This window comes from Neodiprion lecontei, chromosome 5 (assembly GCF_021901455.1).
Source record: "Neodiprion lecontei isolate iyNeoLeco1 chromosome 5, iyNeoLeco1.1, whole genome shotgun sequence".
Classification (NCBI taxonomy): Eukaryota; Metazoa; Arthropoda; class Insecta; order Hymenoptera; family Diprionidae; genus Neodiprion; species Neodiprion lecontei.
In genome coordinates, this window is record NC_060264.1 from 2,881,476 (window position 1) to 2,903,910 (window position 22,435).

Consider the following 22,435-nt stretch of genomic DNA (forward strand, 5'->3'; position numbering starts at 1 on the left):
TGCAAAGGGGTTAGCCTTACTTTTTCTTCATTTTTCGACCAAAAATTTTAGGTCCCAGATTTGATTTGTACAACCCGTTCCCGACTAATTGGACCCTCAGGAACTCAGAAAACGCAGCGAAATGAGCGTAGGACCAACAGGAGAGAAACGGCGAGCAAAAATGCACCTGCCGAAAAATGTCGAAAACACAGGTTCACGTTTTTCGGCTGTAACTTTTGATGCGTTGATCGCAGCGTATTGGGACTGCGCCCAATCGATTTTTCTCGCAAAATTACGTCCGAATAGTGCCACAATTAATTTATTCCGGCACTTTTCAAAATCGCGAAAATTTTCACCAAAAATGCAAAGGGGTTAGCCTTACTTTTTCTTCATTTTTCGGCCAAAAATTTTAGGTCTCAGATTTGATTTGTACGACCCTTTCCTGACTAATTGGACCCTCAGGAACTCAGAAAACGCTGCGAAATGAGCGTAGGACCAACAGGAGAGAAACGGCGAGCAAAAAAGCACCTGCCGAAAAATGTCGAAAACACAGGTTCACGTTTTTCGGCTGTAACTTTTGATGCGTTGATCGCAGCGTATTGGGACTGCGCCCAATCGATTTTTCTCGCAAAATTACGTCCGAATAGTGCCACCATTAATTCATTCCAGCACTTTTCAAAATCGCGAAAATTTTCGCAAAAAATGCAAAGGGGTTAGCCTTACTTTTTCTTCATTTTTCGACCAAAAATTTTAGGTCTCAGATTTGATTTGTAGAACCCTTTCCCGACTAATTGGACCCTCAGGAACTCAGGAAACGCAGCGAAATGAGCGTAGGACCAACAGGAGAGAAACGGCGAGCAAAAATGCACCTGCTGAAAAATGTCGAAAACACAGGTTCACGTTTTTCGGCTGTAACTTTTGATGCGTTGATCGCAGCGTATTGGGACTGCGCCCAATCGATTTCTCTCGCAAAATTACGTCCGAGTAGTGCCACAATTAAATTATTCCAGCACTTTTCAAAATCGCGAAAATTTTCGCAAAAAATCCAAAGGGGTTAGCCTTACTTTTTCTTCATTTTTCGACCAAAAATTTTAGGTCCCAGATTTGATTTGTACAACCCTTTCCCGACTAATTGGACGCTCAGGAACTCAGGAAACGCAGCGAAATGAGCGTAGGACCAACAGGAGAGAAACGGCGAGCAAAAATGCACCTGCTGAAAAATGTCGAAAACACAGGTTCACGTTTTTCGGCTGTAACTTTTGATGCGTTGATCGCAGCGTATTGGGACTGCGCCCAATCGATTTTTCTCGCAAAATTACGTCCGAATAGTGCCACAATTAATTTATTCCGGCACTTTTCAAAATCGCGAAAATTTTCGCCAAAAATGCAAAGGGGTTAGCCTTACTTTTTCTTCATTTTTCGACCAAAAATTTTAGGTCTCAGATTTGATTTGTACAACCCTTTCCCGACTAATTGGACCCTCAGGAACTCAGAAAACGCAGCGAAATGAGCGTAGGACCAACAGGAGAGAAACGGCGAGCAAAAATGCACCTGCTGAAAAATGTCGAAAACGCAGGTTCACGTTTTTCGGCTGTAACTTTTGATGCGTTGATCGCAGCGTATTGGGACTGCGCCCAATCGATTTCTCTCGCAAAATCACGTCCGAGTAGTGCCACAATTAAATTATTCCAGCACTTTTCAAAATCGCGAAAATTTTCGCAAAAAATCCAAAGGGGTTAGCCTTACTTTTTCTTCATTTTTCGACCAAAAATTTTAGGTCTCAGATTTGATTTGTAGAACCCTTTCCCGACTAATTGGACCCTCAGGAACTCAGGAAACGCAGCGAAATGAGCGTAGGACCAACAGGAGAGAAACGGCGAGCAAAAATGCACCTGCTGAAAAATGTCGAAAACACAGGTTCACGTTTTTCGGCTGTAACTTTTGATGCGTTGATCGCAGCGTATTGGGACTGCGCCCAATCGATTTTTCTCGCAAAATTACGTCCGAATAGTGCCACAATTAATTTATTCCGGCACTTTTCAAAATCGCGAAAATTTTCGCCAAAAATGCAAAGGGGTTAGCCTTACTTTTTCTTCATTTTTCGGCCAAAAATTTTAGGTCTCAGATTTGATTTGTACGACCCTTTCCTGACTAATTGGACCCTCAGGAACTCAGAAAACGCTGCGAAATGAGCGTAGGACCAACAGGAGAGAAACGGCGAGCAAAAAAGCACCTGCCGAAAAATGTCGAAAACACAGGTTCACGTTTTTCGGCTGTAACTTTTGATGCGTTGATCGCAGCGTATTGGGACTGCACCCAATCGATTTCTCTCGCAAAATTACGTCCGAGTAGTGCCACCATTAATTCATTCCAGCACTTTTCAAAATCGCGAAAATTTTCGCAAAAAATGCAAAGGGGTTAGCCTTACTTTTTCTTCATTTTTCGACCAAAAATTTTAGGTCTCAGATTTGATTTGTAGAACCCTTTCCCGACTAATTGGACCCTCAGGAACTCAGGAAACGCAGCGAAATGAGCGTAGGACCAACAGGAGAGAAACGGCGAGCAAAAATGCACCTGCTGAAAAATGTCGAAAACACAGGTTCACGTTTTTCGGCTGTAACTTTTGATGCGTTGATCGCAGCGTATTGGGACTGCGCCCAATCGATTTTTCTCGCAAAATTACGTCCGAATAGTGCCACAATTAATTTATTCCGGCACTTTTCAAAATCGCGAAAATTTTCGCCAAAAATGCAAAGGGGTTAGCCTTACTTTTTCTTCATTTTTCGGCCAAAAATTTTAGGTCTCAGATTTGATTTGTACGACCCTTTCCTGACTAATTGGACCCTCAGGAACTCAGAAAACGCTGCGAAATGAGCGTAGGACCAACAGGAGAGAAACGGCGAGCAAAAAAGCACCTGCCGAAAAATGTCGAAAACACAGGTTCACGTTTTTCGGCTGTAACTTTTGATGCGTTGATCGCAGCGTATTGGGACTGCGCCCAATCGATTTCTCTCGCAAAATTACGTCCGAGTAGTGCCACCATTAATTCATTCCAGCACTTTTCAAAATCGCGAAAATTTTCGCAAAAAATGCAAAGGGGTTAGCCTTACTTTTTCTTCATTTTTCGACCAAAAATTTTAGGTCTCAGATTTGATTTGTAGAACCCTTTCCCGACTAATTGGACCCTCAGGAACTCAGGAAACGCAGCGAAATGAGCGTAGGACCAACAGGAGAGAAACGGCGAGCAAAAATGCACCTGCTGAAAAATGTCGAAAACACAGGTTCACGTTTTTCGGCTGTAACTTTTGATGCGTTGATCGCAGCGTATTGGGACTGCGCCCAATCGATTTCTCTCGCAAAATTACGTCCGAGTAGTGCCACAATTAAATTATTCCAGCACTTTTCAAAATCGCGAAAATTTTCGCAAAAAATCCAAAGGGGTTAGCCTTACTTTTTCTTCATTTTTCGACCAAAAATTTTAGGTCCCAGATTTGATTTGTACAACCCTTTTCCGACTAATTGGACCCTCAGGAACTCAGAAAACGCAGCGAAATGAGCGTAGGACCAACAGGAGAGAAACGGCGAGCAAAAATGCACCTGCTGAAAAATGTCGAAAACACAGGTTCACGTTTTTCGGCTGTAACTTTTGATGCGTTGATCGCAGCGTATTGGGACTGCGCCCAATCGATTTCTCTCGCAAAATCACGTCCGAGTAGTGCCACAATTAAATTATTCCAGCACTTTTCAAAATCGCGAAAATTTTCGCAAAAAATCCAAAGGGGTTAGCCTTACTTTTTCTTCATTTTTCGACCAAAAATTTTAGGTCTCAGATTTGATTTGTAGAACCCTTTCCCGACTAATTGGACCCTCAGGAACTCAGGAAACGCAGCGAAATGAGCGTAGGACCAACAGGAGAGAAACGGCGAGCAAAAATGCACCTGCTGAAAAATGTCGAAAACACAGGTTCACGTTTTTCGGCTGTAACTTTTGATGCGTTGATCGCAGCGTATTGGGACTGCGCCCAATCGATTTTTCTCGCAAAATTACGTCCGAATAGTGCCACAATTAATTTATTCCGGCACTTTTCAAAATCGCGAAAATTTTCGCCAAAAATGCAAAGGGGTTAGCCTTACTTTTTCTTCATTTTTCGACCAAAAATTTTAGGTCCCAGATTCGATTTGTACAACCCTTTCCCGACTAATTGGACCCTCAGGAACTCAGAAAACGCAGCGAAATGAGCGTAGGACCAACAGGAGAGAAACGGCGAGCAAAAATGCACCTGCTGAAAAATGTCGAAAACACAGGTTCACGTTTTTCGGCTGTAACTTTTGATGCGTTGATCGCAGCGTATTGGGACTGCGCCCAATCGATTTCTCTCGCAAAATTACGTCCGAGTAGTGCCACAATTAAATTATTCCAGCACTTTTCAAAATCGCGAAAATTTTCGCAAAAAATCCAAAGGGGTTAGCCTTACTTTTTCTTCATTTTTCGACCAAAAATTTTAGGTCCCAGATTTGATTTGTACAACCCTTTCCCGACTAATTGGACCCTCAGGAACTCAGGAAACGCAGCGAAATGAGCGTAGGACCAACAGGAGAGAAACGGCGAGCAAAAATGCACCTGCTGAAAAGGGTCGAAAACTCAGGTTCACGTTTTTCGGCTGTAACTTTTGATGCGTTGATCGCAGCGTATTGGGACTGCGCCCAATCGATTTTTCTCGCAAAATTACGTCCGAATAGTGCCACAATTAATTTATTCCGGCACTTTTCAAAATCGCGAAAATTTTCGCCAAAAATGCAAAGGGGTTAGCCTTACTTTTTCTTCATTTTTCGACCAAAAATTTTAGGTTTCAGATTTGATTTGTACAACCCTTTCCCGACTAATTGGACCCTCAGGAACTCAGAAAACGCAGCGAAATGAGCGTAGGACCAACAGGAGAGAAACGGCGAGCAAAAATGCACCTGCTGAAAAATGTCGAAAACACAGGTTCACGTTTTTCGGCTGTAACTTTTGATGCGTTGATCGCAGCGTATTGGGACTGCGCCCAATCGATTTCTCTCGCAAAATCACGTCCGAGTAGTGCCAAAATTAAATTATTCCAGCACTTTTCAAAATCGCGAAAATTTTCGCAAAAAATCCAAAGGGGTTAGCCTTACTTTTTCTTCATTTTTCGACCAAAAATTTTAGGTCTCAGATTTGATTTGTAGAACCCTTTCCCGACTAATTGGACCCTCAGGAACTCAGGAAACGCAGCGAAATGAGCGTAGGACCAACAGGAGAGAAACGGCGAGCAAAAATGCACCTGCTGAAAAATGTCGAAAACACAGGTTCACGTTTTTCGGCTGTAACTTTTGATGCGTTGATCGCAGCGTATTGGGACTGCGCCCAATCGATTTTTCTCGCAAAATTACGTCCGAATAGTGCCACAATTAATTTATTCCGGCACTTTTCAAAATCGCGAAAATTTTCGCCAAAAATGCAAAGGGGTTAGCCTTACTTTTTCTTCATTTTTCGACCAAAAATTTTAGGTCTCAGATTTGATTTGTAGAACCCTTTCCCGACTAATTGGACCCTCAGGAACTCAGGAAACGCAGCGAAATGAGCGTAGGACCAACAGGAGAGAAACGGCGAGCAAAAATGCACCTGCTGAAAAATGTCGAAAACACAGGTTCACGTTTTTCGGCTGTAACTTTTGATGCGTTGATCGCAGCGTATTGGGACTGCGCCCAATCGATTTCTCTCGCAAAATTACGTCCGAGCAGTGCCACAATTAAATTATTCCAGCACTTTTCAAAATCGCGAAAATTTTCGCAAAAAATCCAAAGGGGTTAGCCTTACTTTTTCTTCATTTTTCGACCAAAAATTTTAGGTCCCAGATTTGATTTGTACAACCCTTTCCCGACTAATTGGACCCTCAGGAACTCAGGAAACGCAGCGAAATGAGCGTAGGACCAACAGGAGAGAAACGGCGAGCAAAAATGCACCTGCTGAAAAGGGTCGAAAACACAGGTTCACGTTTTTCGGCTGTAACTTTTGATGCGTTGATCGCAGCGTATTGGGACTGCGCCCAATCGATTTTTCTCGCAAAATTACGTCCGAATAGTGCCACAATTAATTTATTCCGGCACTTTTCAAAATCGCGAAAATTTTCGCCAAAAATGCAAAGGGGTTAGCCTTACTTTTTCTTCATTTTTCGACCAAAAATTTTAGGTTTCAGATTTGATTTGTACAACCCTTTCCCGACTAATTGGACCCTCAGGAACTCAGAAAACGCAGCGAAATGAGCGTAGGACCAACAGGAGAGAAACGGCGAGCAAAAATGCACCTGCTGAAAAATGTCGAAAACACAGGTTCACGTTTTTCGGCTGTAACTTTTGATGCGTTGATCGCAGCGTATTGGGACTGCGCCCAATCGATTTCTCTCGCAAAATCACGTCCGAGTAGTGCCACAATTAAATTATTCCAGCACTTTTCAAAATCGCGAAAATTTTCGCAAAAAATCCAAAGGGGTTAGCCTTACTTTTTCTTCATTTTTCGACCAAAAATTTTAGGTCTCAGATTTGATTTGTAGAACCCTTTCCCGACTAATTGGACCCTCAGGAACTCAGGAAACGCAGCGAAATGAGCGTAGGACCAACAGGAGAGAAACGGCGAGCAAAAAAGCACCTGCCGAAAAATGTCGAAAACACAGATTCACGTTTTACGGCTGTAACTTTTGATGCGTTGATCGCAGCGTATTGGGACTGCGCCCAATCGATTTCTCTCGCAAAATTACGTCCGAGTAGTGCCAGAATTAATTTGTTCCAGCACTTTTCAAAATCGCGAAAATTTTCGCAAAAAATGCAAAGGGGTTAGCCTTACTTTTTCTTCATTTTTCGACCAAAAATTTTAGGTCCCAGATTTGATTTGTACAACCCGTTCCCGACTAATTGGACCCTCAGGAACTCAGAAAACGCAGCGAAATGAGCGTAGGACCAACAGGAGAGAAACGGCGAGCAAAAATGCACCTGCCGAAAAATGTCGAAAACACAGGTTCACGTTTTTCGGCTGTAACTTTTGATGCGTTGATCGCAGCGTATTGGGACTGCGCCCAATCGATTTCTCTCGCAAAATCACGTCCGAGTAGTGCCACAATTAAATTATTCCAGCACTTTTCAAAATCGCGAAAATTTTCGCCAAAAATGCAAAGGGATTAGCCTTACTTTTTCTTCATTTTTCGACCAAAAATTTTAGGTCTCAGATTTGATTTGTACAACCCTTTCCCGACTAATTGGACCCTCAGGAACTCAGAAAACGCAGCGAAATGAGCGTAGGACCAACAGGAGAGAAACGGCGAGCAAAAATGCACCTGCTGAAAAATGTCGAAAACACAGGTTCACGTTTTTCGGCTGTAACTTTTGATGCGTTGATCGCAGCGTATTGGGACTGCGCCCAATCGATTTTTCTCGCAAAATTACGTCCGAATAGTGCCACAATTAATTTATTCCGGCACTTTTCAAAATCGCGAAAATTTTCGCCAAAAATCCAAAGGGGTTAGCCTTACTTTTTCTTCATTTTTCGACCAAAAATTTTAGGTCTCAGATTTGATTTGTACAACCCTTTCCCGACTAATTGGACCCTCAGGAACTCAGAAAACGCAGCGAAATGAGCGTAGGACCAACAGGAGAGAAACGGCGAGCAAAAATGCACCTGCTGAAAAATGTCGAAAACACAGGTTCACGTTTTTCGGCTGTAACTTTTGATGCGTTGATCGCAGCGTATTGGGACTGCGCCCAATCGATTTCTCTCGCAAAATCACGTCCGAGTAGTGCCACAATTAAATTATTCCAGCACTTTTCAAAATCGCGAAAATTTTCGCCAAAAATGCAAAGGGGTTAGCCTTACTTTTTCTTCATTTTTCGACCAAAAATTTTAGGTCTCAGATTTGATTTGTACAACCCTTTCCCGACTAATTGGACCCTCAGGAACTCAGAAAACGCAGCGAAATGAGCGTAGGACCAACAGGAGAGAAACGGCGAGCAAAAATGCACCTGCTGAAAAATGTCGAAAACACAGGTTCACGTTTTTCGGCTGTAACTTTTGATGCGTTGATCGCAGCGTATTGGGACTGCGCCCAATCGATTTCTCCCGCATAATTACGTCGGAATAGTGCACCAGAGAATTGTTCCCAGCATTATTGAAAATTGTCAGAATCCTGACCCAAAATCCAAAGGCTTTCCTTATTTTTTGATATCCGGAATTAACGAGTTTCTATCTGAGAAACGAATCAGACAACGTTGAGTGCAAAAACAAAAGCGGCGAAACCGTTGTACGACCTAAGGCTGCGATAATACGGCGAAATTTCACGCTCCCGCCTGAAATTTCGATTACAGCCGAATGAATACAATCGGCCCCGAGTAGACTGTAAATTGAACCCCAAGTGTTGCAAAAAAGTATTCAGAGCATCGTACGTCCAGCAGCTCAGAATATAACGAATATAATATCCTGAAGTTCCACTTCACATTTATTTCAATCCAGCTTACATAAAACAGTTACAATACAGCATCATATGTAATATATTGTATCTTGCAGAGGTGCGTAGCATCTGTTTGCAGGCCGCAACTTAAACTACACTTATGGCAAATTCAGATAGTAGCTATCTCATCTGACATTTTTCATATCTTCCTTCAAATAGTGTATATTGGATCTCTTATATCATATTATATAACAATCAGTTTTCTCATATAATATTCAATCACACTTTTGCAACACCTTTTATCTTACAACTTGTTAAATTACTACACACTCAGACCCGAAGACTTGTACTAGAATTAAGGAATATTGAATACACTGACACTGAACTGAGACTGAATCTCTGTAGCTATGAATTTGTCATTTTTCGACTTCACATCTTGAAAAATCCCGTGCAAATTTTACGTATTTCGGCCGTAACTTCTGATCCGTAGTTAGCATCGGGACGAAACCGCGCGTAATCGATTCTCTGGTAAAATCATGCTGATACAGTATATTAAACAATTTATCCTAGCATTATTTGAAATCGACCAATTTCCGATGGAATGAACCAATACATGAATTATACCAAACGCATACATTCATTCGTTTCTTAAAATCATTCTCTGGGCGTCTCTTTCCCTATCCACAATTTTATCTTTCAATTCGATCTTGTAATTTCATTGTGCTGAACCATGCTGTAGGATGATCGGTGATTGTCATTGTCAGGAGAAGCGTGCAACATTATTTCGCAGCCTCAAGAATTAGAGTATTTGGTCACCCCGCCATTCGAATTCCACCTGAAACAATTTTAAACGGCTGAATTATTATACTAACGCAAATAATTTTGACCCACTTGCACACTTTTAGACTCACAACTGTGCTTCGCTCGAGTATATAAACAAGACACAGTTTTTAGGAGTGTAAACCCGACTCCGTGCCATTGCACAATTACTTTTTGCGGAACGATTCGGGTTTTGACGATGATGTCATTGTTTTTAGTCCTGTTGATTTTTCGATTCTGTAACTGTAATCCAAGTGAAAATACAAATGAATCAGCACCAAAAGTTGTTACGTCTCTGGGCCCGATCGAAGGTCACTATCAAATGTCAAGCGAAGGTCACCGAATTGAGGCTTACGAAGGGATTCCGTACGCGGTACCACCAATTGGAAATTTAAGATTCGAGGTAGTGGTTTAATAAGAATCAAACTTTTTGTATAAAAGTTATAACATTAAGCTGTGATGTTTGGTTTTACAGATTGCAAAGCCGATCTCGTCATGGACGGGTGTTATGATGGCGAAAGAACCCGGACCAATGTGCCTTCAGTACGGCAGGGAAATGAAAAGTACTGTTCAGAAAATTAGGGGTTCCGAAAACTGTCTCTACTTGAACGTTTACACACGATCTACATCTTCTCCATATGGTTCGCCGGTTATATTTTTTATCAATGGAGATTCATTTATGACAGGCGCGGGTTCGGATTTTGGACCCGAGTACTTACTCAATCAGGATGTAATTCTTGTGACGTCAGACTCCAGAAGAGGAATACTGGGTACGTTGGAACTTGTATGCGTGATGTTATAGGATGCATATTCCCAACCAAAAGTGAGTCTCGGTGAGAATATTGAACACTTAGGGATCCGGTAAGAATTTTTGAAAAATGAATCAAAAGTCCTGAATTTTTTTATATGTTTTCGTAAATGGTTATACATAACACTGAAGAAGTTTCAGAAGCATGGAACGAAGTTTTCATAAGTGGAACGTTAGAAAATTTTGGAAATCGAAATTATTCAAAACGGTGAAAAATTCCAAAAAAATTCATAGGTATTCAGAAAAATCAATGCGTTCATTCTACGAGAAATAAAAATAATTTCATTAAAGATTTGTCACACGCATTATTGTTTAAACAATTTATCAATAACTTTTTGGAATTATTATCATTGTTGTTATTCAAAACGAATTATCTTATCAACTTGATTATGATTGATTTTCTTTCACATTTTTATCTCATCCCGAAGTGTTCAATATTCTCACTGAGACTCACTTTTGGTTGGGAATATACGTCGCATAAAACTTTAAGCTCTTTCGACCTGCAATGTTTCATATCTGCGTATATTTTATAAGGATTCTTAAGTACGGAAGACCACATTGTTGCCGGAAACATGGGAATGAAGGATCAAGTTATCGCACTGCGTTGGGTCAAGAAGAACATTGGCTCTTTCGGTGGAGACCCTTCAAGGATTACGATTGTAGGACATAGTGCCGGAGGTATTTCCGCACAATATTTCTACTTGACAAACATCACTGCGGGCATGTTCCAAAGTAGGTTTCCATTTATTGCCAATGACCACTCGCTTAACGTACCCATACTCAACTCATCACCTGACCATATTATCGTTTTGGATACTACATGCCGGTATTTTCAGGGGGAATGTCAATCAGCGGCACTGTACTGCAGCCTCAGGCTCTTATCGAAAAACCTCTTTCAAAAGCAAAGAGAGTTGCAGCCCTTGTGGGATGTCCAACTAGCAAAATCCGATCCATGGTCGATTGTTTGAAAGCCCAGCCTGCGGACAAGATTGTGCTTACTATAAAAGACTTTGAAGTAAGTGGCGCAGAATGCTATTTACGGTCATTATCGCGATTAGAATACCAAAGTAACGTAGCGCAAAGTTTACTGGGTATCGTAAACAATGCCTTCCCACGTCGTACAATTTGTTCATCCAAGTCCATTACGATCCTAGCTATTCCAAGGCGTTTATTCAACCATTTTTGGACCAGTTGTTGAGAAGGGGCATGGTGATTTCAAAATGATCGATCGACCACCCATGGAATCACTTGCTCTTGGCTTTGTACAGGACCTACCGTGGTATTGTGTTGGTGTTGAAGATGATGGCCTAATCACATCAGCTGGTGAGATGCGGTCAATTACCGTGTGTTATTAAGTGACCTTTCAGGTAAAACGAGCCGTTGTTGTTAGAAAAAAATTATCGTGGTTGTGAATCTACCTTTATTCAGGACTCCTCAACAATCCTCTGCAACTGTACCTATTCGATATGAACTTTGGGAAAATCGCACCTTCTTTGCTGGGCTACAATGACACCGTGCCAGAGAGCAAGAAACCCGAAGTTACCCGACTTATAAAAGAAAAATATTTTAATAAAAGACCAATCGATTTATTGAGCGCAGGAGAGGTCACAAAAATAATAACCGATTGGTTGTATGGTATCGGTAACGAGAAGGCGGCAAGGATGCATGCACGAGCCATTCGAAGTCCCGTCCGTTCTTGCTTATTCACGTACAAAGGATCTCACAGTATCACCGAAATCTTGACCGGCAACACCATGAACTACGGTAATTTGAAAGCAAATTTGAAATTTGAGAATTATGGCGATATGAAATTACATCGTTACTTTCTAAACCTAACTAAACGTGTTCTAGGAGTTTCCCAATACGACGATCTTGCTTATTTATTTCCGTTATTCTTTACACCAACATCTCAACAAGATCTAAAAATGCAGAAGATAATGACCAATTTCTGGGTATCGTATGCCACCAATGGGTAAGTGAGATATCTTTCCGTAGTAACGATTAAATCTCTACCGGAGATCCCAGCGTTTCAAATTTTGCAGCACGCTTACGTATACGTGCATTTATTACATAAGAAGAATACTTTGCGATAAGATGAAAGTCGGAAAAAAAGACCCACAATAAAAACGATAAGAAAATTAAATTTACTTCCAGTACGGCGGATATGAGTGTCGAGTGGTCCAACCTGAATCCATGCCAGACGGAGTATCGCTATCTTCAAATCGCTGGACCGGATAAAATTTGCATGAACGGCAGCACAAACTTCGGGAATAAGGAGTTCTGGGAGACGATTGATCTTCAAGAGAACACCCTGCCATACGTTAACTGAATGCGTATTCGAAATGTTCAAGAACTCTGTCATCACAAATACTATTCATAATACAATGAATATAAGGCCCAGAGATCCTATCCGGATAAATTATCGCCGATTCATAAATTATAATACAGAAAGTATTTGATGACTCTCCAGATTATAGTTGCATGTAATCATAAGTTGATCGCAATTGTTTTTAAGATATACTGTACTCGAATAGCCAAGGATCTGAGAAAATATATGAAAAAATACACGAGACAAACGCTTTTTTATTTCCTGCTGGTACACGTAACGTTAGTTTATATGGGTTGTATACCCTTACACAGATTACCAGATTCTGAACTTCTCTCAAATGAATAACGTCAAGCTGATAATATAAGATACGGTCAGAATCTGAAAGGCTACGTCTGCACGGAGAGAAGCAATTTTGTGGAGAAGAAACTGGAAGACTGTTCATTTTCCAGTCAATATTTTACAATAGCCCAATGAATATTGTTTGACACGCATTGAATTATTATAGGATTTAATCCTAATCTAGTTGTTTTCAAAACAGGGAATCTAACGTGACAATTATTTTTAACATAATGTAAGCGTCGCTGGTTTATGAGAGCACTAAGTCTTCTACCTGTACAAGAACTACTCAACAAAATGTACAAAATAAATTGTTATTCACCAATAGCAGTCCAACCTGTACCTGTATTTTACTATCGTAGCTATCCTAGCCTCTAGTTCGAAACTGGTTGAAGGTGAGTCCTAATCATGAGCGTTTCGGTCTTACCCTAACACCACGAATTAATCATCAAATGCTGTCGATATATTCGTAGACACATTGTGAATGCCTATGTCTAGTATTATCTAGGACAAAAGACACCTGTTGGAGTATGCACACATCGATTATTTCCAGTTCGTATCAACCGCGCTCTAAAAAGCTAAATTACTGAGTATTTAAGAATACAAGTTCTGTACAGATGAGAAAAAATATGTATATAAGGCGAAGAAAAAAATTCGTGGTTTAGTATGAGGTACCCTAGACAGATATCAGTATTCTTGACGTATTGTTTCATGCTGCTCGATCAATTTCGAAAAAGACAAATCTTCAGTCAATTTGGTAGCGGTAAGACATTACTTACGATATCCGTTATAAAAATAAGCTATTAAAAATAACGGAAGTACGAGAAGGAAAACAATCGAGTTTTAAATAATTCACTTATACAGTACATCGTATCAACATTCTTTCGACCCGGATACTCAATAATACACTCGCGATACGCAACGTTGCAAAAATTATGTAACGCACTATAGACAAGCAAGGAAAACATTTTCAGCTTTGTTCAAGTGATATTACCTGAACTGGAGTTGTGCTGCATTGAGATGTCAACGGTGACTATGAGTCACGTAAATGTACAACTTAACAACGTCCGTGAAAATCATCCGTTCTTCCTTTAATTTTTCGTTATCTGTCAGAATTAATATCAGATTCTCACACTTGATTACAGTTCTGTTAGTGTGTGAAAGTACAGCATTCTACAATGAAACTTTCTACTCTTACAACCTTCTTCATGGGATGTGGTCTCTGTCTTCCTACAAAATCGGATCAATCGTCACCGAGGGTAGAGACACCCCTGGGAATCATCGAAGGTTTTTACAACACCTCGAGTACCGGTAAAAAATACGAAGCTTACCAAGGTATACCCTACGCCACACCACCGATCGGAGAATTGAGATTCGAACTTCCAATACCGATTTCTCCGTGGTCCGGAGTTCTTACGGCCAAGAAATTTGGCTCGTCGTGTATCCAATACGGCGCTGTGGCATCCGTGCAGAGCACTGGTAACGGTGTAAACGATTCCGAGGATTGCCTTTACTTGAACATTTACACACCAGCGATGTCGAGGCGGCAGAATGAAAGATTCAGAAGACCGAGGAATTCTCTACCCGTTATATTCTACATTCACGGTGGTGCTTTCAGAGCTGGAAGCGGGATGTATTACGGGCCAAAGTACTTGCTCAACGAGGACGTGATTCTTGTCACTTTGAATTACAGACTTGGACCACTCGGTGGGTTCACCAATTTTATTAGAAATTTAGTTCATCGGTATGTGGTACTTAGGACGATGAAATTGCAGGTTTTCTTAGCACGGAGGACGACACGGTGCCAGGAAATATGGGACTCAAGGATCAAGTAATCGCGTTGCGCTGGATCCAAAACAACATCGAATGTTTCGGTGGTGATCCAAAGCAGGTTACGATCGTTGGTCAGAGCGCCGGTGGCGCAGCCGTGCAATATCACTTCCTGACCAACATCACAAAGGGTCTGTTTCGAGGTGAGTTATCCAAATATACCTTGCAAGATAAGACGCACTCGATTCTTTTACACGCGAAAATTCCCTCAGGCGGAATGTCGATAAGTGGAACCGCGTTGAACTGTTGGACCCAGGCAGAAGCTGCTCTGTTTAAAGCGAAAAAACTTTCCGCAATTCTCGGATGTCCGTGCGACGATGTCAAAAGCATGATTGAGTGCTTGAAAACACGAGACGCTCATCAGATCACTCAGGCAGCTGGAATGTTCTCGGTAAGTGGGACCAGTGAGGTTTGATCCTGAGAAATTTGTCGAAATATAACACGAGTCGGCGAATTTTATCATCTGAAGCGATAAGCGTTGCTTAGATTGTTATTGTAGGAATTGCGTTAAATGACGAAATATGCAATTTTAGCCCTGGTTGTACAATCCGATATCCCCGTTCGGACCGGTAGTTGAGAAGGGAGGTGGCCAGTTTACGATGATTGATCGGCCACCAATTGATTCAATAATTTCTGGTAGAGTTCAGGATCTACCCTGGATGACGAGCATCGTGAGTGAGGACGGGCTTTTCCCGGCTGCCGGTATGAATTTCAAATTTCTTCCCCATCTGTGTAGCGTATTCAAAAATTACAACTAGAAGTGGTGATCGGAAAACTAGGGTTTCTGATCGAGATGAAAATATCGAGAAATCGAGAAATCGCGTCTTGATTGTATGTAACTGTAATTTAAAGGTTGTTTTTATGTAGAGACTTCAGGTACCTACTATTCGTTTAATTGAAAGACTGCATGTGAATAATATTTTTACTTACTTGAGAAAGGGAGCTAAAAGATACATATTCAAAGTACTTACTTTTTAATAATAAGACAAGTTAACAGTTTTATGAAAAAATTTTCAAAGTTTGATGTAGTTAGGTTCGTTAGAAAAATGTGTAAGTAATTAAAATTTCAGTTTATCACAAGACTGAATGAATAATAAATGTCGATGATTAATGATGAGTTTAATTTTAACTTGCATTTTGTGAACAACGTTATGATTTTTTTTTTTCTAGTGATTCAGAAGTTTCTGGAGAATCCGAGAATTCTCGAGTCCCTTAAGTGTTAGTAACTGCATTTAACTCTAATGAAAAATTTATCCCCTCCGTAGAATTTGTAGCAAATACGACACGTCTGGCGGACTTGAACCAAAATTGGACGGACATAGGACCCGAATTGCTCGACTACTTGTTTACGATACCGGAAACCGAGCAGCCAAAGGTATCTGGTAGGGTGAGGTATCACTACTTGGAAAATCGTCCTATCGACAACTCGACGGTCAAGCAAATGATCCGAATGGTGACCGATCGGTTGTTCGGCTACAGTGCCGAGAAGGCGGCGAGACTTCAGGCGCGAGTAATGCAAAACCCGGTACTCTTTTACTATTTCTCATACAGAGGGGCCCACAGCTTTAGCGAATACTTGAGCGGCAGTAAACAAAACTTTGGTAAATTTGTTTGAAAGTCCATGTCACTTAATCCCGTAAAATTCTACAAACGCATGCACAAACTCGGTTTCCAATTTTAGGCGCAAGTCACATCGACGACATTGCTTACGTATTGGATTCGTATTTCGATCCAACTACGACACAACGCGATCGGGAGATGCAGAAGAGGATGATTGGTATCTGGATATCGTTTGCAACAGGCGGGTAAGTGGATTTCCGAGATTATTTTTATTAGTTCATATCCCGAAGATGATTATTATTACTTTATAAAATATAACATTATAATTGACTATTTTCAGATCACGTTTTGACCTCGCGGATTATGACAGGCATGAAGATGGAAACGAGCTACATCAGCGCCTACAGATAGGCAACCTATGGTTTCAATTTCTTTTCTTAGATGGTGAATTGTAACTGAAGTTGCCTATATGCAGGCGCCGGAATGGCTTTTTTCCATCTTTAGCCACGCGTGAGACTTGGGAATCGATCAAACTGAAATTAGGCTGACTATATTGTTCAATTTACGTAGGGCTTTTCGTTCAATTGAGAATTAATTAATAGCGATATGATAAATCGGAAGGAACAGAGGCTCAGAGAAAGTTAAATCTGTGCGTACGCTTTGTATTAAAATGTGAACATATTACGCGTAACGCGGTTAAAGAGTAGAGAATTTTCATAGCATGTCTGATGTGGGTAAAAATCGGTGTATATGAATCAAAAACAATCGTTTGATGGAAGCTAATGAAAATTGCCAAATAATCGTTCGTTCATTTTTTTTTCACCATCTTATTGCACTAATATGCCAACTTTTCTAGAATTCAGAAAGTCTATTTCGACATGACATATTTCTATAATCCTGAATCAATCGAATGGCCGCATATCATTGCAAATGATAAAAGGAACTTAGATATTTATACCGATTACTTTGCTTTTTTATTATTTAGTAATTGTTATCGTTATCTTTATCATTTTCTACATTGCAATAATCACGCTACAATAATGTCGCGGTTGCGCGTCTGTACAATTATGCGTGTTTTTTGTTCAATCTAATTAGTAAGATGCTGAAGACTGGTATCGTGTGGCCCAGGACGAGCCGATCAACATTCAAGGACTTTCGGTATTTGCATATCGCGGGACCGAGACTGAGAGAAATAAATACAAACAGGAACTCGAACTTTGGTGATAAGAAATTTTGGAACAGTCTCGGATTTCGAGAAAACATCGTAGATCCATGCTACGACGATGAAGAGACACTTTTCGAATATATGTAACTTTGAACTGCTACACTGAATGGTTGGTCAAGTGTACAGTACGCATCGTCGACTGATAATCTAACCTGGTCCAGAAATAAAACTGGTATAATAAATATTATGACTTTGAAGACTGAAAAAATTATTTCAATCGCTAAACCCGGAAGAAGCGTTTAAATTATGACAAGTCGTGATGTTCGTGACAGAAAAAACGATCAAAGCGAATTACACTTTTTACCGTATAATGGAACTGTGGACTGATTGTGAGGTTTGTTACGAATTTTGACTTATTGATTATAAGTCAAATGTAAAAGAAAGGGAAACAAATAGACAATTACGAGAAATAGTTGTTGACGATCAAAGAGAAAATCATGCATTTATTTGGGTCATTTTGGATTAAAAAGTCAATTATAATTTAATAGTACAGAATACCCAATTTATAGTCCCTGCACGTCGCAACCCAACAAACTTGGTTTGATAGTTTAAAAAATATAAGTGGACGGCACAGGTGCATAAGTTAAAAGATATAAGAGACAATAGTCGAGTAAGAATAAAACAAAATAGTAACAATAACATAAAAACGGATGGTAAAAGTGTATATAGATAAAATCGAGCGGAACAATTATTCGAAGAATTTGAAGGAAGAGTGTTTGATGTGTCGTATTTATAATTTTAGAATGGTGTAACTTTCTTTATTGTTTCAGTTCGTCGTTATTTGTTGAATTTGTTACCTGATCAGGATTTGAGTTAATTTCACACACTTTATGATTTCCTGACACCTCCATACACAACTCTCTCCTTCTAAAGTCGTAGGCCTACTAATTTGCCGATCTGCTGATCCGCTGATCCGCTGATCCGTCCGAACTTCGGTTCTTACTTTCGTCTATCAAAATATATACATCGTCACAGGTTGTTACCTGAGATTATTGGCACGGCGTTCCAGAAAATCGTGCATTTACTGACATAAAGAATAGATTTATAGCTCCAACGATAACTTCACCCTGACAACCGCAAAACACGATGGTCGATATTCTAAACATAGTGACGGCTCTCCTGTACTTCATTCGATTATTTATTGTAATCTAGATACGGTATTTACGTGATGACTGTAAGAAACTTCCACGAGGCGAAACAGACCCTGATTTCACTCCGCCGAAACCATTGAATACACGTCAGCGTAATATGCGCTTTCGCTGAGTTACGATTTCGGGTAAGTGTCGAGTAGAGTCAACTTCGACGTGTCCAACCCAGGTAGCACACTGTTGGCTGTTAGTTGACTTAATATCGACAGAAGTTTTCAATAAACTATTTCAAGTCAATTGTTAATAGCCAGTATATTACGAGCCTATAGTTGGCTGTACACTGACTTAGATTGTGCGAATCTCCTTTGAAATGCCATGATAAATTCAACACCTGACGTCAACTATTATTAGCTAGTTAGTTGAGTGTGAGCATTCAAGAAAAAAGGCAGTAATTTGCTACTAGACTAATTACGTGGACTAATAGTCGGCTAGTGTCAAGTATGTGGTAACGATTTGTCAGTCTATCTGCCACCAGACATTGACGTTCGTTCGACGTATGAATACGCTCCACGTAAACAATTATCTATATGAAATACGTCAACAACTTTTGACTTGACTTTCAGTAGTAAACACAAGGTGAAAACGGGTTGTCTAGTCGAATTTTCTAATACTTGGCATTTCAGAGGACATTCGTAAACATCAAGTATCACTCACGTTCCATAAATATTGACATAAGCATGTCAACTTTAAGTTCAGATTTTTCATGATTTATGATCAATCAAAAATAGCCGACCTTTGGTCTATTTTTTGCCAAAAATACGTCGACATTTTTTTAATGGGACGAACCGTCGACTTTTTGCAGTAGAACGACAGTAGTTGCCTCTGGATAAGTGTGCTACCTAGTTATATCATCGGTCCAAATTAGTGATACGAATTTCGCAGGTCGCCAGGCGTCTCTCGCCATGGTCTGGCGTTTTGAAGGCGAAACGGTTCGGGCTGCCATGTTTGCAGTATACTCACTTCCCTATCGATCCTGCCAACAAGGTCGAAGGCTCCGAGGATTGTCTTTACATGAATATTTACGCGGCGGGTCGGTGCGAACACCACTTCAAGGCAACTATGGATCCAGCCGAGTTACTACCGGTTATTGTCTACATTCACGGAGGCGCGTTTCAATTCGGGTCCCCGATGAGTTTCAAGCCAACTTACTTGCTCAACAAAGACATTATTCTGGTTACGTTTAATTACAGGCTTGGACCACTAGGTGAGCTGATTGTAGCTTACTAAGTATTCTTTATTACGATACTGGCACATCGCTAATTCTTACATCACATGCGTCAGGTTTTCTTAGTACGGAGGATGCGACAGTCCCCGGGAACATGGGTCTCAAGGATCAAGTAATTGCTTTGCATTGGATTGCGGACAACATTGAGTCATTCGGTGGGGATCCGGAAAAGATTACCATTGCAGGACATAGCTCTGGCGGGGCTAGCGTGCATTATCACTACTTAACGAATCTCACCTCAGGATTGTTTAATGGTTAGACAGAGTCAAAGTTTAGGAGTGAAGATGAAGATATGCATAGACTAGAGCGGTTCATTTTCTAACATTTTTTTTCAGTTTTTTTTTTTTAATGAGCGACTAAATTCGTGACATGTACTGAAAAAAAATTGTCACAAATTTTTCGTTTCGTACCTTAAAAAGAAAACAAAGTTAAAAAATGAACCAGCCGAATGTAGATGTCAATGTACTAAACATACGCATACCGACGTTTAAAGCCGGAATTTCGCTGAGTGGCACAGCGTTGAATTGCTGGGCGCAGACAGAAGGATCCCTTATGAAGGCGAAAAAACTGGCATCCATTGTAGGGTGTCCGTCAAGAGATGTCCAAGACATGGTGGAATGTCTGAAAACTCGTCCTGGATATCAGATCGTGCAAGCCGTTGGGGAGTTTATGGTAAGTGGTAACGACACTCTGCTATGATCGTTGAGCAAAAAAAAGAAAATCTGAAACACTGTCGGAGTAATCGACTGTTTGAACTAATACGAAGTTATCGTTTCACCAGCCGTGGCTATTCAACCCTTTCAGTCCCTTTGGACCAGTAGTCGAGAAAGGTGGCAGTGATTTTACGTTTATCGATCGATCTCCCATTGATATAATAAAATCTGGTGAAGTGCAGGACGTTGCATGGATCACGGGTGTTACAAGCGAGGAAGGCCTCTACCCAGCTGCTGGTACATGAGCCATAAATAATTGAAAGGAGTTGTGTATACCATGAGCATACTTTTTTAAATATACATATTTTGCACAGATTTTGTGACCAGCGAGGAGCTTCTTGCAGACTTGAATGAAAACTGGGAATCGATCGCACCTCATCTACTTGATTTCAATTACACCGCACCGAAGGCTCAACACGCCAATATTTCTAAATTGGTAAAGCAATACTACTTGGGAACAAAACCAATCGAGGTATCCACCATCACGGAAATCGTGAAATTACTTACTGATCGTTTGTTTGTTGCCGATAGTATCAGGGCTGCGAGACTTCAAGCTCGGGGCAATCAAACTCCCGTGAGATTTTATTATTTCACATACAGGGGGGTCCACAGTCTGAGCGAATTAATGACCGGCAATACACAGAATTTCGGTAAGTTTTGATTGAATTTGTTCGAAAAGAGGTACCTTAGTAGGAACATTATATAGGTCAGTCCATCAATTATGAACAAATGAACGGAACGTCAAAAATCTGAGATTTGTCTGAAATTTTTGTTTCTTGTCGCGTCTACTAAGATTGAAAAGTTAACTAAGTTTGAACCTTCACCGTTTTACCGTTTGCGACGAATGCCACATCGAAGTTTATCATTTCCACATAATTGAGGCTTAAACGCGAATTGTTTTCATATCGTTATCGGCATGGACAAATTATGAAAAAATAGATAACTTGAGTGAAATATTGTTTAATTAAAATTTTTTTTTATGGCGGTAATAATACGAAAACAATTTGGTTTTAAACCTCAATTAGGTCGAAATGATAAACTTCGATGTGGCATTTCTTGCAAACGGTAATTCCGATAAGGTGTTCATAATTTGTTGATAATTCTTGGCCCATATGCATTCCCCTTCTTTTCTCAGGTGTCAGTCACGCGGATGACGTTGCGTACGTGTTCGATGCCGCATCGGAATTGTTTAATTCATCGACAACACCGGAAGACCGGAACATACGAAATCTTTTGATTAATCTCTGGGTGTCGTATGCCACAAAAGGGTGAGTCCCACTCCGGGAATTCTACCACGGAGCGATGATTACTATTAAATGTTCAAAATGTTTACTCCTTTTCCAGCTTTCCAAATATCGGTATTGAATGGCCTGAGGTGAGCAAATCTTCGGACAGATTTTTCCACCTAGAAATCGGAGGGCCGAAAGAAATCAGTATAAAGGATGGTCCTGCCTTTGGAGAGGAGAAGTTTTGGCAGGGTCTTAATTTAAGCGAAAATATAGAAACGAACCATGTCAAGGCCAAGAACTCTGAGTTGTGATACAACGTTTCTCGGTTTCCGCTCGACTGCATGTATAATTTGATCTGGGAATTATATTTAATAGTATACGTTAACTGAATGCGTATTCGAAATGATCGAGAACTCTGTCATCACAAATACTATTCATAATACAATGAATATAAGGCCCAGAGATCCTATCCGGATAAATTATCGCCGATTCATAAATTATAATAGAAAGTGTTTGATGACTCTCCAGATTATAGTTGCATGTAATCATAAGTTGATCGCAATTGTTTTTAAGATATACTGTACTCGAATAGCCAAGGATCTGAGAAAATATATGAAAAAATACACGAGACAAACGCTTCTTTATTTCCTGCTGGTACACGTAACGTTAGTTTATATGGGTTGTATACCCTTACACAGATTACCAGATTCTGAACTTCTCTCAAATGAATAACGTCAAGCTGATAATATAAGATACGGTCAGAATCTGAAAGGCTACGT

The 22,435-nt window shown here is 40.4% G+C and overlaps 2 protein-coding genes across 3 annotated transcripts; both read left to right on the forward strand.

Annotated features, from left to right (window-relative positions):
• The first annotated feature begins 9,324 nt into the window (after window positions 1-9,324).
• On the forward strand, window positions 9,325-22,270 carry LOC124294381 (venom carboxylesterase-6-like). Of its 2 annotated transcripts, XM_046739320.1 has the most exons (9): window positions 9,325-9,656; window positions 9,729-10,023; window positions 10,596-10,793; window positions 10,898-11,076; window positions 11,216-11,384; window positions 11,490-11,825; window positions 11,913-12,033; window positions 12,216-12,403; window positions 22,059-22,270. In XM_046739320.1, exons 1-8 carry the CDS (start codon window positions 9,453-9,455, stop codon window positions 12,388-12,390), a joined length of 1,677 nt encoding a protein of 558 aa, XP_046595276.1. In that variant the 5' UTR covers window positions 9,325-9,452; the 3' UTR covers window positions 12,391-12,403; window positions 22,059-22,270. The 2 variants fall into 2 exon arrangements, with proteins under 2 accessions (XP_046595276.1, XP_046595277.1); XM_046739321.1 differs by lacking the exon at window positions 22,059-22,270 and having other exon boundaries at window positions 9,326-9,656; window positions 12,216-12,627.
• LOC124294668 lies at window positions 13,388-22,077 on the forward strand. The gene is made up of 15 exons (XM_046741038.1): window positions 13,388-13,489; window positions 13,872-14,433; window positions 14,502-14,699; window positions 14,769-14,947; window positions 15,090-15,258; window positions 15,822-16,157; window positions 16,238-16,361; window positions 17,212-17,425; window positions 19,333-19,693; window positions 19,771-19,968; window positions 20,208-20,386; window positions 20,496-20,664; window positions 20,742-21,077; window positions 21,563-21,695; window positions 21,772-22,077. The coding sequence occupies exons 2-15, from the start codon at window positions 13,905-13,907 to the stop codon at window positions 21,965-21,967; spliced, it is 3,321 nt and encodes a 1,106-aa protein (XP_046596994.1). The 5' UTR covers window positions 13,388-13,489; window positions 13,872-13,904; the 3' UTR covers window positions 21,968-22,077.
• Window positions 22,271-22,435: the final 165 nt, after the last annotated feature.

Coding starts and splice junctions, on each gene's coding strand:
- LOC124294381 (XM_046739320.1), top strand. CDS start 9,453: ATGATGTCATTGTTTTTAGTCCTGTTGATTTTTCGATTCTGTAACTGT. Junction 11,077..11,215: donor TTACTATAAAAGACTTTGAA/GTAAGTGGCGCA, acceptor TTACGATCCTAG/CTATTCCAAGGCGTTTATTC. Junction 11,385..11,489: donor TGGCCTAATCACATCAGCTG/GTGAGATGCGGT, acceptor ACCTTTATTCAG/GACTCCTCAACAATCCTCTG.
- LOC124294668 (XM_046741038.1), top strand. CDS start 13,905: ATGAAACTTTCTACTCTTACAACCTTCTTCATGGGATGTGGTCTCTGT. Junction 17,426..19,332: donor AGACACTTTTCGAATATATG/TAACTTTGAACT, acceptor TGTGCTACCTAG/TTATATCATCGGTCCAAATT. Junction 20,665..20,741: donor AGGCCTCTACCCAGCTGCTG/GTACATGAGCCA, acceptor TATTTTGCACAG/ATTTTGTGACCAGCGAGGAG.